Source organism: Quercus robur, chromosome 8 (assembly GCF_932294415.1).
Source record: "Quercus robur chromosome 8, dhQueRobu3.1, whole genome shotgun sequence".
NCBI lineage: Eukaryota > Viridiplantae > Streptophyta > Magnoliopsida > Fagales > Fagaceae > Quercus > Quercus robur.
This window is the reverse complement of record NC_065541.1, coordinates 50,182,248-50,201,400: the sequence shown is the minus strand read 5'-3', so window position 1 is coordinate 50,201,400 and position 19,153 is coordinate 50,182,248. Positions and strand designations below refer to the sequence as shown.

The following is a 19,153-nucleotide window of genomic DNA, read 5'->3' as shown; positions in this document are numbered from 1 at the left end:
GAGTTGCCACACATCCTTTGGACATACTGAACTACACCTTGTAGGTTCATTGGGGAGACCCCCTTTTCAATGACTTATGGAGTCAAGGCTGTTATTCCTCTGGAGACTGGATTCCCAACATTGAGAATGAGTTCTTTCACTCTGAGCAACAATGATGAGTTGTTAGGAAAGAGCCTAAACTTCATTAAAGAGCGAAGAGAAAATGTCATGGTCCAATTAGCCTATTATCAACACAAGCTCAAGTAAGGGTATGATGCCAACGTGAAGCTAAGGCCACTAGTGCCTGGAGACTTGGTGTTAAGAAAGGTTCTGGGTACTACAAAGAACCCAGCATAGGGAAAGTTGGGGCCTAACTTGGGAAGGGTTATATCGCATCACCTCGGTGGCTGGGATAGGTGTGTATCATCTTGAAAACCAAGATGAGAATGTTATATTACGCCCCTGGAATGTAAATAACCTAAAAATATATTATTATTAATGAACGTCTTCCTTGTCACATTCTCGTTTATTACATTATCTATTGAGCTTCATATTATTGTTATTCCAAGTATCAAACAGAACCTTGGTCATGCCTGGATCCTCGGACCACATATCTTGGGTAAATTGATATGTTAAGTTGCTTTTATGAGTATTAAACAGAACCTTAGTTATGCCTGGTTTCTCGGACCACATACTTTGGGTAAATTAATATTTAATGACATCTTTCTAAGTATCAAACAGAACCTTGGTCATGCCTGGATCCTCGAACCACATACCTTGGATAAATTGATATGTTAAGTTACTTTTCTGAGTATTAAACAGAACCTTAACTATGCTTGATTCCTCGGACCACATACTTTGGGTAAATTAATACTTAATAGCATCTTTCTAAGTATCAAACAGAACCTTGATCATGCCTAACTCCTCGAACCACATACCTTAGGTAAATTGATATGTTAAGTTACGTTTCTGAGTATTAAACAGAATCTTAGCTATGCCTGGTTACTCGGACAACTTGCTTTGGGTAAATTAATACTCCTTAACATCTATTTCAGTATTAAACAAAACCTTAACTATGCCTGCCTCCTCAGATCACATGCTTTGGGTAAATTAATACTCCCTAACATTTATCTAAGTATTAAACAGAATCTCAGCTATGCCTGACTCCTCAGACCACATACTTTGGGTAAATTAATACTTCTTATCATTTTACCAAGTGTCAAGGCAAAGCCTTAGTTATTTCAGACTCTTTGGACTACATACTTGAGGTAAATTAGTGCTTTTTATTGATTACTTGAATGTCAAATATGATTAGCCACTCTAAACAGCAAAGATTTTCACTGTGATAATAGGCTCAAGTGAATGCTCATGAGCATTACTTAAAGCATTTACAGGCATACCTGTATTTGTTTGAGAATTGATTATCCTTCTAGTCCTTTAAACTTGCTAATGAGTAGGGAACATAGTAAGTTTAAACCTGTATGTATGCTACATTACTGTGTATGTCCTTAAAGTTAAAATTATGCTTTGCCGAGATGATGGATTTAGTAGATTTAACTTGTTTTGTTGTTGACCATATGAATTGGGATAACTTTTCTGTTACTTATGCAGATTAATGATAAAAGTTTTACCTCATTACTACGTTTATTAAGTGTTAGATAAGATAGAAATTATATCAACATCAGTATGAGAATCATAGGAAGAAAGAAAATATGCATAACTTTCATTAATTAAAACCTCAAAGCAAGGCAGATTGAATACAAAAGGGGCAACTTGATTACAAACTTTGAAAACCAAAACAGAAGTTGCAAGCAAAACAAAAGAAAAGAAAAACAAGAAGAAAGAACCATACTAAAATCTACTTCTTTTTTATTGCAATTTTTCCTTGGGGTGGGTCCTTGGACTGGGAAACTGCAACCTTCGAGGATCCCTAGTCTGTGCCTTTAGGGTCACCTTTGGCGGGTATTGGAAGAGTTGCAAGAATAATCTCCATCTTGGGTGCCTCTTTATCTTTGGTGGGATCCTGGGGAGCAACTGAGGGCTTAGTGGCATTAGGGGCCACTCCCTTAGTCATCTCGACGCCTTTTCCATTTACCCCAGGTTGCTCAGCCACTTTTGGAAGGCTGCTAGAGGAGGGAGGGACCTCGTTGGGGCTCCTCTTTTCGAGATTTGCAACCTCGGGAGTGGTGTCTACCTTGGAGCTGTTGGAGGGGGAGGCATGAATGGCTGAAGGGTAGTAGACACTCTCTGTCTTCCTAAGTACAGAAGAAGCCTCAACCCGAGCTTGGTTAAGAGCTTCATTCCATACTTGGAGGCAGTAGGTCCTATATACCCCCGAGACCTCAGCCCTAAGGGCTTCCTTGGTGTCAGCCACGCCGATGTCATACCCTTGTTGCTCGGCCTCCTCCCTAGCTTTCTTTGCCTCCTCCCAGGCCTTTTCTGCTTGATCCTTGGCCTTTTCGACCTCCTCCAATTTGTTCTTCAGGGCAATGATATGCTCTTTGGAGGCGGCCAACTGATCCTTAGCATTGCAAAGAAGCACCCGTTGGCCTTCAGCTTGCCTTTCAGTATTGTCTAGGGCAGCTACAACACTTTTCCTTTCCCTCTCCTCTTCCAGCTCTTGATTACTTTTTTCGGCTACGTGGAAGGCATCCATGGCTGCTATCCTTCTCCCCTCTTCTTCCTTCATTTTTCGATGGGAATAATTCACTATCTCCTTGGCCCTAAATGTGGCTTGGATGGCCTGAAAAGGAAGAGAAGTACAGTTAAAAAAAGAAAAAAGGAAAAAAAAAGAAAGAAGACTTACCATAGCCAGGTCCCTCTTCAGTTTGAGGAAGACCTCATGCTGCCTTATAGACTTAAGGTTAGCCATGTCTTTTGGCAGCAGCAGGGATTGTTCCACTACGTCTGCCACATACCCAGCCGTGCCCTGCTGGAAGTTTCAGATGAAGGTGTCATTGAGTAAAGGAGCCCTATCCAACTCCATGCGTGGGGCCCAAGTTTGGGCTGCATCTCTGTGGTTGCCCCTCTGCTCTGCCTCGTCTAAAGGCCTTTAGGCTGCTTGGCCCCCCTCTGGGGCTAAACTTCGTGGGAGGGGAGGGTTCTCCCTGTCTCTGCCACTTCCTTACCCTTCTCCTCCCTCTTCCTCTTATGGTCAGCAAAGTCAGCTCGGAGGGTTTAGGTGGGTGGAGGAGGGGGGAGCTTTGTGTAGGCCGCCTTCTCAAGAGCATTCCACCCCAGCTGGGACTCTAGCAGTTCTTGCAGGGTTGACCTCTGTTTTCGTTGGATCCCCATGTCGTCTGGTATAGGAGTAAATCCTTAGTAGTGGCTAGATTGGGATGGGGAAGACTACTTGAGATCACTAGGTGAAGCGTCCAGAGATAAAGGTTGATTAAATACCTTGAAGTCGTCCTCGGAGTCGGACACTTCAACTATTTCTTCTTCTTCTTTTTCTTTTTCCTTTTCCTTGATGAAGGGACGGGAAGAGGAAGCCTTTACCTTGGGTATACCTTTTGGTATAGGGTTGGTGGTAAGAACGCCTTCTGGAATTGGGCCAGTGATCAGAAAGCCTAGAGCAACAACATTGATCCGTTGCAGCCGAGCATCCCTAGCTTTAATGATGCACTTAGGCACCTGGAAACTCTTGGATATTAGAATGTAGTCCAATATCAAGTGGGCTGCCCTGAGTTGGCTATTTGTGTGGACAAACACCTCGGCCTTCAGGATCTTATCCAAACTCGCCTGGTTCACGAGGTTGAAGCTGGGAATAGCTACGTTCCTATCTGCAAACCATTAGGAGAAAATATATATATTATTAACAAAACAAAATAATGCAAATTAGAAGAAATTTTATGTACAAACACAAACAAAAGAGAGAAAATGGGGTAACTTTAAAATAATCATCCTAAGACTGAAACCCCACCTGGTTACCCCTCTCTCGTTGGGCAGGGGAGGCCATTGTGCCATTCCCCTTACATGATCAAAAAGTCCTTATTCAGGTTCTTGTTGGATTTAGGGAGGCATTGAATGAGCCTAACCCCAGGGTACCTAGATTTTAGGTAATACCTCTGTCCCTTTAAGTGGTGGAGATTGTAAACCCAGTTGATATCATAGTGGGTCAACCCTAAGCCCATTCTTTCATTAAGGGCGTCTACACTCCCTAAAATTCTGAACATGTTTGGGGCACACTGAGTGGAAGCTAACCTATGAGCCCTAACATAGTCCCTGGTTACAGTACCCATGGGAATTCTCATCCTACCCTTTATGAAGGCAATCATTGGGATTACCACTTCTCCCTTTTTCCTTTTCTCGTGCCATTCTCTTTCCTTACAATATCTAATGAACACTCCTGGAGGAGTCCTATACAGAGCTCTAAAACTCTCTATTCCTTCCTTGGAGTCTACCAAATGAGCGAACCTATCCATTCCTAGGAGAGACTAGGAGATACTAAGAAGATAAAGAGAAGGAAAAAGAGCCGAGGAGGAAAAGACACAAAGAAAAGAAGAGTGTATAGAAAAATAAAGAGTAAAGGTTTATGAAGATTTACAGAAAGAATAAAAGTTTCCTCGGATAGGCTTTTGGTATTTGTAAGGGCACGAGTGAGTTGGGAAAGTTTGCAAGTTCAGTGTATGTGTGCTAAACGAAATGAATGCTAAAGTGAGATGAGTGATTGATTTGAGTTGTATTTATATCAAGAAGGAAGTTAAAAGCGGGAAAATTCCAACTCGGTTCCCAACAAAATCCTCAGCCGTTGGATTCGCATCGCACCATAGAACGTGGGGAGCAGAAAGCCATAAAAATTTAATGAAGGCGCGTCTCATATTCTGAAGCGTTAAGAGCATGCCTTAGGCAATTAAAAAGGCACCTACGCAATCAGAAGTGACGTATAATGAGCAAGCGGTAAGTGCAGTGACATCAAAATCCTCCTTTCTTCCCGATGAGCCAGAGAGAAGAATCTTGAGGGGCAATTGTAGGGGTATTGGGCATAGGAGCTCATTATCTATGTATATATTGGGCCTGAGGCCCAATTCGATGACGAAAGGTCGTTCAAGGAGGAGTAAACATTGTCAAGAGAGTCCGTGTTGGTAAAAGAGAAAGTTAGTTTTGGTTAGAAGGGCCTAGAAGGGTGGACCAAGGATGAATGCCTCCTCGGCTGACCAAAGCCAAGATCTGAAGAAATGGTCTGCCGTCCAGGGGAATGTTCTAGGAAGTTCTATTGGTACGGATAAGCATTACAGAAATATAGGACCGGGGGGGAGTCCTAAAATATCTAAGGAGAAAGTTGCTACCATCGCATTAAATGCTCTGTAGCTAACCCTCTGACCACATTAATGTGGAGGTGATACCTGAACAGTGGGTTTCAGCCTTATAGCTACTACATAAAGATTTTAGGAAGGTGCTGATGGGACAAGTATTAACACCAACCATCTGGCCTGCACGTGGAGGGTAAAGATGAAAGGGGAAGGGAGTATAAAAGGAGAGAGAGGCAATGAGAGAAGGGGATCGAGAATTAGAAAGAGAAAAAACACTATAGCAACCAAGAACAAAACTTGTAATCAAACTTAAGGATTAATATATAAGAATTGATCTCCTCGGACTATGCTGAGGACGATTTTCTTTAGTTCAAACTTGTCTATCTTCATTCTCTTGTCATCAAGATCTACTTTATTTGTTGTCTGATTCACTAAAACCCAGTTTTCCAATCCACTCTCTACAAATTCATTATTTTTGGCTTTTTGGGCCTAAATCCATCCATCTCATACCTAGCTAGACTGTGTGCAACCATATTATCTTCTCTCCTAGTGTGAGAGTAACATAATTGAGTAAAGGATCTAGAACAAACCTTTGCATCCTAGATCAACAAACCATAAGTTGTTAAAGAATCATCATCTTCTGTAAAGGCTTTAATTATCGTCTTTCAGTCACCTTCCAATCTACCAACATAAACCCCTTTGAATCACATCTCTCCCTTTGAGTATACTTCTTCATGAATAAGACCTAGATCTCGAATCTTTAGCCTTCATGATTGTGCACTTGGGAAAAAAGTGAGCCTTGAAAACTCTATAGAAAAGAGTCATCTTGTTTTGCAATAGTTTCCAAGCTTTACTTAGCCAGAAGAGAATCATTAAACTAGCCATATTGTCCCATTTTGATCAATCATATATGTACGTTTTCTTTATTGGAGAAGACATATTGTCCATTTTGATCCAACCAAATGCAAAAAAATAATTGCACTTGTCACTACTTAAGTTTTATAGCAAATTTCAAATGTTAGTATCGAAATATATATATATATATATATCATCACTAGAAAAAATTTGTTAAATAATATTTTTATAATAATTATTTAAATTAACACTGTTTTAAAACTATTTGGTGATATGATTATTTTTTAAATCATGTTTTCCAAAAATATGATACTAAGTGTTAAAATATTAGCTCAAATCATATTTTGAAAAATGATTTAAAAAAAAAAACTAAATTCCTAAATAACTTGAAAATATTGCTAATTTAAATAAGTAATATTAAAAATATGTTATTTTGTAGATTTTGCCATCATCACTAACATAGTAATGAAAACCTGGGTTAATTGTAATCAATAAATTAGTTGACTGATTAGCATGGACATTGCAAACTAATTTATTAATTTTTGTATTGAAAATAATTTTAACATTTTAGTCCACCGAACTATCCAACCAAGTCACTAAAATGATAACAGTGCACTATTTTTTTCCCCTTAAGAGAATAGTGCACTAATCACTAATTTTGAACGATAAGGTGAAGGTTGAAATTAAATTTTGAAATAGAGTTTTTTTCAAGAAATTTTTTTGAGTAGCATTACAAACTATATCCGTTAAAAGTTGCATAAATTTTGAGATAGTGTTTATTATAGGAGTGTAAGTTCAAAGGTCTAGAATGAATTACCACTCCATTTGAACAAATTGGAACCTCCCCAAGTACTAAGTGTTTGAAGGAGTAAGGGGATGGCTAGAATTCAAGTTGCGGGACAGTATATTTATAGCATGTTAATAATTCTAAACCAACATAAAAGTAAAAATGAAAAATCATAGGTATCTTAGAAAAACATTCGCTGACAATTGGGTTCAACAATTAAAGCTCAAGTACAGTTAAACCTCGATCACGCATTCGTATTTTCATCCATAGACGAGAGTCCTTGGTGTCTCACGAAATTGTCAGTCATTTTATTTTGCTAGATGTCTCAAAAAATTGTCTGGTTTCATTGCATTCACTCTCAATAATTGATTATTTATTTATTTTATATGGGACCTGTACCACTAGTTGTGGGCATAATTTGCATTAATTGTGTCGGGAACAGAAATTTTGTCTCAAAGGGGAACAGATGATAGGATTGAATCCAAGATCGAATTTATATTTTTTCTCATTCAATTCCTCACAATCATTCCGCAGCTCTTTTACGATGACGATTGACTATAAATTAAATATGCCAATAAAACTTGCTCTCAATCATAGTAGGCTATACACACATTAAGTAGGAAGGACAAAAACATATTTACATTAAATCAATCCATGGTTTGTTGCTCTAATGAGTAGGCATTACAAGTTAAGCTAAAAATATATAGACGATTGAGCTGTCATTGTTCCAAAGAGCCTAGAATCCCAGTTTTCTAAGTAGGTCCAAAAAATTATTCTTGCAGAGAAAATGGCCATTTTGGTTCGACACCGACCTCTAAAACGTGGGAAGAAATAACCTGGATTACCTGAGTATCAAGGCAGTATACAGTATCACAAAGCATCATGTTCTGAGAAGTCTAACTAAAAAACACATTTTTGAAGGGCCACCTCTTTCTAATTTATCTTTAGACCTCAGTGACTATGTCACCTGTTATATGAACATGTACCTTGTCCTATAAGGCGATTTCCTATTTCTTCTATGATTTGCTTTGGTAACCATTTCACATGTGATACCAGTCTCACTTCAGCATAATAGGAAATGATGCAACAGCTCAATCATCCATTCATATTTCACAATTTGAAAGTAGAAAGATTTGTTTATGAATTATGATTGTGTTTACAACTGAAGAAGCAGATATGTATGACATACTCAATTTACAAAGAAGACAAATTCAATCCAATGAAATCCCCTACTTGACAACACCCAATCTCACTTGATAATGTTTAGGAATCTTATCTTTTGGAACCGTGGCCTCCATATCTCTAGAAAACTATTGGGCACACCTCTAGCCACACAACTAGAGGCATTTTCTTTTGGACTTGTCTTCAAGCGGTTCAGCACAAAAAGGATTAAATTCACTGCACGTGAACAAAATAATGAGAGATGGTAAGTCTTAGAATTACCCCTGAAGTCATTGGAAATGGAATCTATAAACCTAATCCTTAACTTATAAGGTGGAGCTTCTGCTCAATTGGTTTTTGTCCATTTTCTTGTGGTAACCAACAGCCATGTAAACGTACTGAGGATGCTGTTGCAATTTTCTAGAAACAAGGCATGGTACAAAGTAATTGACAAGTTTCACTTATGCTGAGCCTACTCTATCGGCAGTAACTGAATGAACTTCACTCCATCTGATGTTGGAGTCATTTGAAACTAAAACTAGTTTGTGGTTGACCCCAATACTTGGTGTCAGCTAATGCTTGATTCAATCTCGGATTCCCTTTTTCAGGTTGAAAAATACGTCTCATGTCGAAAGGAAACAAGGCATGTATGTATAAAGCTAAACCACTAGTAAAGAGAGCAGAAGAAAACTAAAATATGTTGCCTCTACAACTATAAATGCAGGTTATGTGTATGTTTGGATTCAACGTCTCACGTCTGCGTCCGCGTTTTCCTTTTCTTTTTTTTTTTTTTCTTTTTTTTTTTTTTTTTTTTTTCCAGCCGCATATTGTTGACTTTTCAGTCATGAACAGTGACTTATATACTGTTCACGGGTCCCACAAACTCCACTTTTTATCAACTTTTTCATTAAAAATGGGTCTCACGGTACTATTTACACATTTAAAAATTATTTTGCTACAGTGTTTTCAGTTTTCAGTTTTCAGTTTTTAGTTTCAGCAAAATAAGTTCTATCCAAACAGACCCTATGAATAAGTTATCTGCGAAGTAGACAATCTTAGGGTGTGTTTGTTTGGAGGTGAAATAGAGTGAATGAAAAACTTTGAAGAGAAAATGGGAAGGAAAACTTTTGAATGTGTTTTGTTAGGTGGGGAGGAAGGAAAATAAATGGTGGAGTTCAGGTGTTTCTCCTCGGGCCCACCAAAAAATTTTCTCCTCAGAGAGAAAACTGAATGGAGAAAATGAGGTTGTTTAATGGACAAAAATGTCCATGTCTAGGTTTGTTTTGTTTTTTTTTTTTTGGTTTAACTAGACATGATATTTTTTTTTTGGGACAAGAGTTTTATTTTTTAATAAATTGGGTGATTGCTTTTTTTTTTTTTTAGGTTGTTTGTCACTTTTTTGTTTTAATTGGTCATCATTTTTTAACAAGGGTGTATGAGTAAATTTATATAAACTCAATTTTTCCATCACTCCACTTTTTCCATTTCCAACCAAATAAAAAGGAAAGAAATTAAAATCTTTTCTATCCTCCCATTTTTCCATCCTCCCACCATTTTCTATTCTCCCACTTTGTCACCTCTCAAATCAAACGGACCCCTTAATGATACTCACCCACTTCAGAAATCATGCTTGGATCCCCCAATGGGCTATCAAACATATTTTAGATGATAGTAAAGTTGTTTTAAATTCCTTCACTGATTGGGTTTGTTATTCATGGATACAAGGAAGCTAGTTTTGTTGCCTATAATTTAGCAAATGGGCTCTTTTGTGTTGTTGGGAGGGATATATCCCCATCTCATCCAAGTGCCACAATATAGAGATGGTTCTTGTTCAGTTGTTCCCACCCACTGTAACTGGCGGCCGGGTGCTTGTTAAACTACTAAAAGCTCCCGAAGTGTACATTAGAAACAACATTGGCATTCTGCCATCAAAGTTTCAATTCTAATTTTCTAAATCTGAAGTAGTACTTCCATGAAGAGTGGATTATATTAGGAGGTTTAGCTATTTTTTTCTTTATAAGGTTTTTTTGTTAAAATAGTTGAATAAATTTTTTTTCCCAGGCACAAACCAATCTATACTCTTTGTGACACTCCGAAAAGGGCAGTATAGACAAATCTGTGTTAGCTGATGCATATCCTTGGTGGTAGTAAAGAATGCATTTCTACTGTAACAGCTAAAGGAAATAATATACGTAAATTCCAAGGCACAAAAGAGAAGTTCTTAGATACTAAACATTTGCAGGTTTGATAAAATGAGAGAAATCTGCTGCTTAAAATCAGTCCCACCTTTAAGAAGTGTGACACCTACTACCAGAAAGAGTATGAAGCAGTGACTTAGAAATATAAGGCATGGACACATTTAAACTTCCCCACATGATAATTTCCCCTGTAAAGAGCCTGCTAACGCTCTATCTGTACAGTTACATGACTGATGTTATATTCCCTTCTGATATAGTTTACCACATTGTCTAGCACCATGTCTGCATTTGCTTCTGGCCTGATTTTGACATGGCATGCCAACAGGACTTTCCCCACCGTGATAGCCCATATATGTAGCTCATGAATGGCCACCACTTCCTCCATTTCTAATAGCCCCTTCTCGAGCTTTGTTGCATCAATTTCTCTAGGTGTGCTCTCCATCAGGACTTCGAGAATGCTCCGCAGCATTTGGAATGTAGTCCCCAATACTACAACAGAAAAGATTAGGGTGCATATTAGATCAACTATCCTCCACTCAGGATTATACCATATGATTGCCCCTCCAATCATTACTCCGATACTCTGGATGGAGTCCCCGAGTACATGGAGATAAGCTCCCTGTATATTTACGTTCCTTTTCTTCTTTTCATGTGCATTTTCTGGTTTATCCAGCAGTGGCTCAGCAAGATCTCCATGATGGTCATGAGCGTGATGGTGTGCAGGATCTTCATGAGCATGTTGGTGTGCAGGATCTTCATGACCATGATGGTGTGAAGGATCTTCATGAGCATGTTGGTGTGCAGGACCGTCATGAGCATGATGATGCTCATCTCCTGGGTGCTCCTCATGATGATGATGAGCAGAAATTGTCATTCCATGGCTGTGGCTAATACCATGACTATGACCATGTTCACCATGTCCATGGCCATGATCATGGCCCAATAACACAGCCATGATGATATTAACCACCAAACCAAATGTAGCAACAAGAAACATTAGAAAGCCATTCACCTCACTTGTGCCATCAATAAGTCTAACAATGGCTTCATATACCAAAATCCCTGCAAGCACCCAAATGAGTTGGATGGAAACCAAAGCACCCAGGATCTCAATCCTAAAAAATCCATAGGACTGACGGGGAGTAGCTTCCCAGCCACCAGCCCATATGGAGAACAAGGAGATAGCGAAAGCTGCAACATCTGAAAGCAAATGTGCTGCATCAGTCAATATTGCAAGACTATTAGCTTTGATGCCACCAACTACTTCAACACTCATGAAGACAACACAAAGTGCCACTGCGATTAAAAGCTTGCGCATCGAACTTGATCGTTCTTTAGCATCCTTAGAGTTGGATACAGCATCCGAGAATCCACAGGGTGCTTCCCCACAAAACTTACCCCCTACAGTGCTCCCCTCTCCAGTAGGAACATCCACACTGATTTCAATAATCTGCCTGCCTTGAGAATGTTGCTCTTCCATCTGAAAATTCAAGGAGACGAGAATGACTATGAAAGAAGTGGATCCTCACAGCTATATGTATGCATATGAATGTACACTAAATTGTATGAAATTGGCCAAACAGCATTATTGCCTTTCCGTCCTATCTTTAACTGGAAAAAAAGATGCTATTGTTTAGAAACATAATAAGTGTGAGTAGACGCGCACTTTCTACATTGAGCACAGTACATAGAACAGTAGGATTTATTATATCACTGATGACTTTAATGGCACATAAATCACCACAGAAGCAGAATAAGACCCAGTGAACTAAAAAAAGAACATCACCAACAGACTATTGAATTGTTAAATGAGCTAGTAATAACCACAACCATCAGAAGTTTGTCAAATAAACAAAAAAATGTGTCTTGTGTTCAAATGAAAAATGGCATTCAAGAACAAATGGTTACTATAGATAAAAGGCAATCACCAATTTTTTTTCTGCTAAGTTACACTCACATCTAGTAGGCTTTGCACCCATAAACTCAGCCTACATATCCCTTTTTATTGGAGAAGGAATTGCCATTCAAGCTAGATCTCATTGACTAAAAGCCAAGCACCCTAATTATGCACCGAGTGCTTGAATCTTATAGTTTTGTGTTACAACTTTGAAATTATACAATCAAAACCTGCAAGAACAAAATGAATAATGAACTTGTTGAATGCATAATTGCTTTCCCAAAGACCTGCCTAATTCATCCTTTTTATTTATAGTGGTCAGGCCAGTGGGAGAAACCTATAAAATCCTCTGCTAGCATTATTGCCTTACTATTGAAGGCTATTGTATAGGATGAAAAACCTATAGGACAGGTTACTTTAGAAGACATTTAATTTATCTACTATACTCTGCAGCCAACCTATGTTTATACAATAATGTTTCAAGTCTAAGTGATTAAAAAAAAAAACTAACTCAAACAAATATCAAAGGGAAAAACAAGGCCTTCATATTTTTTGTACAAAGAGTCAAAGACTCATCCAACACCAGTTAGATGGGACTTACACTTTGTTGAGTTGAGATGTGATAACACCCATTTAATTATAATCAACAAACTTGATTGGATTAGGAAATCAAACTTATGATGTTAGGATCACATACTTAATCTATAAAAACCAACCAAAATAACATTTTTTTATGTCCCCCTAACTGATCATTCATGAGCAGTTTATACATAGAGATGTTCATCAGAGGCAGTTTACTTGCCAGCAATTCCTGGATAGCATATACCGAGACAAAAGAAGCATTGAGCTGAGTTTTTCCTTAACATGCAGCAATCCATGTATCTTTGAACAATAGAATTTCAACATATAAAAATGAAGGAAGAAAAATAAAGACAGAGATCTAAGCTTAGACAAAGTCAAAGTAGCAGCTCAGAACAATACAGGTTATGCAAAAGATTTCTAGTACCACAAATAATTCAATAAAACCCAGCAAGCAATTTCTTTTATAGGGGGAACCGGTTTTCATATGTAAAAACAAATAATCAAATTGTATAGAAATGACAAGGTAATTCAGTACTCATTCACTAAAAATGAAAAAAGAATATTTAGTTTCAGGAAATTCTACCGTACAGCATTAAAAAATTCAGGAGCCTTGAAGATCAGAAGCAGCACAGCGAAACAGAGAATAGAAAGAACAATGATTAAGAGTAATAACAGTAACTCTGGCAAAAGTCAATGCAAGTAAATGCTCCTTTGATTAAACCTTTTCACATACAACTAAAGACAAAAACCTGTTTTCTTAACTATTTTATGCATTTACGAGAAAGACTTTACCTAGAGTCCTTTTCACAAAAGAATACAATAAACCCAGATTCAGTACATGCCAAACCAAAACCAAACACCATAATTTGGTTTATATTTTGCCTTTTTTTAATTAAATTACTAATATACAATTAGTATTAACAACTACAAGCATGACACTTCACCAACCCAACAAAAAGAAACATACAAAATGCATGACTCAGAAGCAACAACAATTCAATAAGATACTCAATTTCAAATAGAATATCAAAGTCCTTGGATTTAAGTTTAACACGAAATGTGTATGCAGGCACCAATCAAATCAAAACCAAAGAACAAAAGCACTTCAAAGAAACCCAGAAACAATGGAAACTAAAGTCCTGCATAAAACTAATATTGGTGTGACTGTGTAAGTATCAGAACCATCATCCTATTCCAAAATTCACATACAGGATACACAAAAATATTATATAATATTGAAAACAACAAAAAGAGTTTTAATGAGTTAAAGAATAAAGAAATGTTCACAATCAATAATAAAAATATATATGAATTAAAATAAAGAAATTGACGTTGAGCAAGCATACAAATGAAATGAAAAAAAGGGTACCTTTGGGGTTTTCTCTAAAATCGAACACAAGGTCGAGGAGAGACCTGTCTGGTCTTATGTAGTAATGGATTCTGCCACCCGGGTTTCATGGATCCCAAAATATAGTTAGTGGGTATTCTAGGACTCGTGAGATTACCGTTTTAACCTTACCAGCAGTTCAAAGATTCAGGCCAACAGACATTTTAGTCAAAAGAAGTTACAAAAGCATGGGCAATTATGGAAAATGAAATTTCGGGTCATACGAGTCAATACTCACTAAGTAACAAAAAAGAGACGTGATATAATTTTTTTTTTAAGTCATGCTGATGAGCAATGATGATGAGTGAGCATTGACAAACAGTGCAATTATTGATTGATTGATTTATTATTTGTTTCTGGGTTCGTTTTAAATTGGGTTGGTGGGGGTGCCCATTAGTTTAAGTTGGGCATAACTGAATTGAGTCCAGTGTCTATTCAAGAGTCATGTGCTGTGTCCCTTCGGCTACAAGGGTTCAAGCTGAGGCCCAAAGAAGAAATCTTGAGGGAGCAAATGATGGTGGTGGCTAATCTGATTCACTATGAGAGGGGTTTGATGAAGACATGACTGAATCTGATATCATAAATATTTCAATTCCTAGAAGTTCCAAGGCTTGATAGAGTTGTGTTACGTTTAAATCTGCCTACGAATTGGATCACCAACAAACATTTTAATCAAAGTAGCAAAAAGTTTGTGGAAAAAAGTATAGTTGGTAGGAGGCCGTGATAATCACATGATTTTGCTGTTACCTCTTATGTATCTATGTCTTTTGAGTTTTACTAGACTTAAAAAATTGTTTTGAAGAGTTCCAATAGAAGCTTTTATTTTATTTTATTTTATTTATTTATTTTTTATTTATTTTTTCATATCCTGAGCAATGCTAGAACCACATTAACTTACACAATTTTTGCCACAATTCACCACTTGGCAATTTGTGATGTGTGGTGGTGGATCTATATGAAACCACACCTCTAACACTCAGAACTCGTGTTACCATTGGTGTCAACTATGAGCACCTAAGATGGAATTCAGTATTAGTTACCGTAAGCCCACCCTAATATGGGCTCAAGAGTACATCACTAGCCTTGAGAATTAGGATAGAGAGTTGTCAATTATTGGTTTTGGTCTAAGAACCACTTGATCCCTAATAGAGGTCTACTAGTCCTACCAGAGTTAGATTCAAAGTTAGGGTATGAGAATATGAAATATTGAATGGATTGGTCTTTACTCTTAACACATGTTCATAGGCAATAATACTAAAAAGATACCAGAGACTTGCAAAGTCTCCCCCCCAGGATGACTTATACATTTACGTAGTATGCGTGGCCTTGTTTTTTTTGTTTTTGTTTTTTTTTTTAAAAGCCTTATTGGTTCTGGAGTTATAGATCCATGGTTTGCTCTGGGCCATTCTTTGTTTGTAAAGCTCCTGGGCCGGGCCTCTTTTGTTTTTCTTCTGTTTGTTTTCCTTTTGGTTAATATTTTTATTTTTTTGGTAAACCCTTTTGGTTAATATACTTCTATCATTTCAGTCAAAAAAAAAAAAAAAAAAAGATATTATAATTAAGGAGAATCATACTATAATACCTGAACCCAAAAAAAGAAAGACACGTTTATAATATTTGAGTTAAGAAATTAATTAGCGGTTTAATGAGTCAATGAGTAATTTTTTTGGAGATAAAAGATAGAAGTATATTGATATGTAAAGAAAGAAAAAAAGTATACAAAGGAGGTCTGAAAGGTAAAACGTAGTCAAACAAGGAATACTAAAAAAGAACGCCTAAAACAACAAGAAGCCGAAACAAAACTAGGGGTCTGCAGAAAAAAAAAAAAAAAAAAAAAAAACCCTCTAAGGAGGTTTTTGCTGTGCCACCATGAGGAGCTGCTATTCAGCCAGTAGTCCAGTAGCCCCGTCAAAGATAATCTTTGGTTGTAGTTGGAGGTGATCAAAATAGTATTTGTTCCGTATGTAGTATAAGGTTATTTAACTCTTAAGATCAACTTCTCTTGGAGTTATACATTCAACACAAACAAAAAATTTGCAAAAGGGAGAAGATTGAATTTGAATATTTGGAGATAAAATCAATCAAAATATCCCTAAGGTAAGAGATCCTATCTAATATCTTTCATTTTTTTTTTTTTTTTTCATATTTGCATTATTTAGGGTTTTGGAATTTGGGGATTTTCATGACAATGATTAGGCTAATTGAGTTTAAATAACATCACACTTTGATGGATTTAAGGTCTTATTATTAGATTATTAATAACTTGATTTTTGGAGGGGATTAGTACCGAAAGTAGTCATAAATATGATCTATACATAGAATTCCCTAACACAAATTTCATATTTAGATTCTACTAAAAAATATTGAGTGGGGACCAGAGTTTTTTTTGTGAGAAAGAGTTATAGAAATTAAAGGTTTCAAACAAAGTCCATTCGCAGTCACATGGTTAGAGGGAGAGTATGGCTCTCCCCTATGGCTTAATTAGGTTCAGCAAAAGACCATTATGACCCATTTGCCCCCAAAAGACTAATAGACTCCACTTTGGGTGAAAATTTAGCCTAAAATGTGTAGTTCCTAAAATATTAGAAAATTTAAGAAGCAATTTTATATTGATACTCTTAGAATTATTAGGTGAAAATTTTAGGCTAGTTTTGTTCTAGTTCATAAGCAATTTAGTTTTGGTACTCTCTCAATTGACTTAATTCACACACTTCTAACTTGAGTTTAAATCAATTAAGGCCCGGTCCAAACCCAAGTTAAACAAAATCTTGAGCCCAAATTTGGTTGGCCAATTCTACCCCAAAAGTCTACTAAAATCAATATAAAATTACAAAAATGCACTACACCTTAAGAAAATTACATAAATGCCACTTTACCAAAATTACCCCCTCCCCACCACTAAAGTTACAGAAATGCCACAAACTTCATGCTATTACAGACTTGCCCTACCTTCCACCCCAAATTACCAATAATCCCTAAACTTTACCAAATCACATGAGTACCCCTTAAACTCAAAAAAAAAAAAAAAAAAAAACCTAGTTACCCTTGAACTCCACTGAAATCGCCTAATTACCTCGAAACCCCATTGAAATTACTAGATTACCCCAACATTGAATTACCTTAATATTGTTACGCTACACATAAATTACCAGAACATCACCTAAACTCACATAAATTACTATATTATCTCTATTTTCACCTAACCCCTCTAAACCTCATGGAAATTATGGCAATACCCTTGAAATCTTCCATAATTATTAGAAAACCCCTTAGAGTCTATTTGGTTGGAGGTGAAACAAGGAAGATAGAAAATAGCGGGGGAAAAAAAAAACTGATTTTATAGGTGTTTGGTTGGAGAAAAGGAGAGGATGGAAAATTGGTGGAGCCCATATATTTTCTCCCCTGGCCCACCAAAATTCTATTTCTACAATTTGGAGAGAAAATATAGGGAAGAGAAATAATTGCAGCCAATGACTAAATTACCCCCTCTTATTTTTTTTTTCTTTCTTAGGCGTTGATGTTGGCTATTTTTCTCTTCTTCTTCTTCTCTCTCTCTCTCTCTCATACACAGGTTTCCTCCTCATTTTCTTTCTTTATTTATTTAGGGTTTAACTAGACTTGAATTTTTTTACTTTTTTTTTTCTATGCATAATGTTTATTTTTTAATAAATTTAGGTGATTGCTTTTTTTTTTTTTTTTGGTTGTTTGCCACTTTATTTTATTATATATATATATATATATATATATATATATATATATATATATATTTAAATTAGGCATCATTTTTTTAACAAGAGCATATGAGTAAATTTATACAAACTCATTTTTTCCATCCTTCTACTTTTCCTCCCCTTACCAAACACAAATGAGAGAAACTAAAATCTCTTCTATCTTCCCACTTTTCTATGCCTTCTCTATTTTTTATTCTTTCATTTTTCCACCCATCCAACCATACAAACTCTTAAACTTCACCAAGATTACCAAATCATCATTGGAGCCTTCTGGAATTATCAAATTAACCCTGAACTTTGTTAGAGATATATATTTGATGGTCTCTAAAACCTTCAAAATTACTAGATTGTGCTAAAAGCTCATGAGAATTACTAGACTACCCTTGCACTCCACAAAAATTATCAGATTACTCCTGAACTCCACCAAAATGATCAAAACACCGACCTATATTGGCTTGTATATCTGTCATACTGGGAATTTTTCAGGCGTATGAATTGATATTAATATTTTAGCCTGGATAAGGAAAAATAAAAAATAAAATAAAATAACAATGACAAAGGTTTATAAAATATGTTGGGCTGATATGTTTTTAGAATTAGAAAATATGTGTGTTTTAACTTCCACGTTTATAAATATGTAAAAAAAAAAAAAAAATACATACATACATATTAATATATATATATATATATGTATGTATGTACTTAATGGTAACCTCAAAATAGTATACTAGTATATAAATATTTCTTTTTTTTATATCAAACCGAAACTCCGATACAATATTGACAACTTTGGTTTGTCCTGGGTATTATATTGTCTTGGATAGTGATTGGTGAGTATGCACACCGCATTATTGGAGGTTTCCAAATTCCAATATATAATTGAAACATTATGTAAGCCAAGTATATATTAATATGTCAATTATATATTTCCATTAAATGATAATGGTTCAGCATTAATTACTTTTGAAGAAAAAATAAATAAATAAGAAGGTTCTAGTTCTATTCGGTTTTGACTTTTGATATATGTGAGGTGGAGTGTTATTCTCACTAGTTAGCCAGGGAGGTGGATAAAAAAAAAAAAAAAAAAAAAAAAAGGCACACGTAACTATCGTAGCAGGTTTCAGTATTAGTACTATTTCCATATTCTCCCAAAAAAAAAAAAATGGTTTCAGTCCTTCCAAGGTTATTATTTTAATGGATAATATCGTAATATTGTTTCACACTCTAAAGAAAGAGTACAAAATTCTTGAATAGTTTATAAATATGTGTTTTCATTCAATATATATATATTAATACCCAAACCAACTACTCAAGCATCAAGCTA

At 36.3% G+C, this 19,153-nt stretch overlaps 1 protein-coding gene across 4 annotated transcripts; it reads right to left on the bottom strand.

Moving 5' to 3' along the window:
- Positions 1–10,209: 10,209 nt before the first annotated feature.
- Positions 10,210–14,244, bottom strand: LOC126696860 (metal tolerance protein 1). 4 transcript variants are annotated; one of them, XM_050393585.1, is made up of 2 exons: positions 14,081–14,244; positions 10,210–11,712 (listed from the first exon to the last, which is right to left on the bottom strand). In XM_050393585.1, exon 2 carries the CDS (start codon positions 11,710–11,712, stop codon positions 10,435–10,437), a length of 1,278 nt encoding a protein of 425 aa, XP_050249542.1. In that variant the 5' UTR covers positions 14,081–14,244; the 3' UTR covers positions 10,210–10,434. The 4 variants fall into 4 exon arrangements, with proteins under 4 accessions (XP_050249542.1, XP_050249544.1, XP_050249543.1 ...); XM_050393587.1 differs by lacking the exon at positions 14,081–14,244 and adding an exon at positions 13,295–13,949; XM_050393586.1 differs by lacking the exon at positions 14,081–14,244 and adding an exon at positions 13,300–13,949.
- Positions 14,245–19,153: the final 4,909 nt, after the last annotated feature.

What these genes read in the sequence shown, in the direction of transcription:
- LOC126696860 (XM_050393585.1), bottom strand. Translation starts at nt 11,712, where the DNA reads ATGGAAGAGCAACATTCTCAAGGCAGGCAGATTATTGAAATCAGTGTG.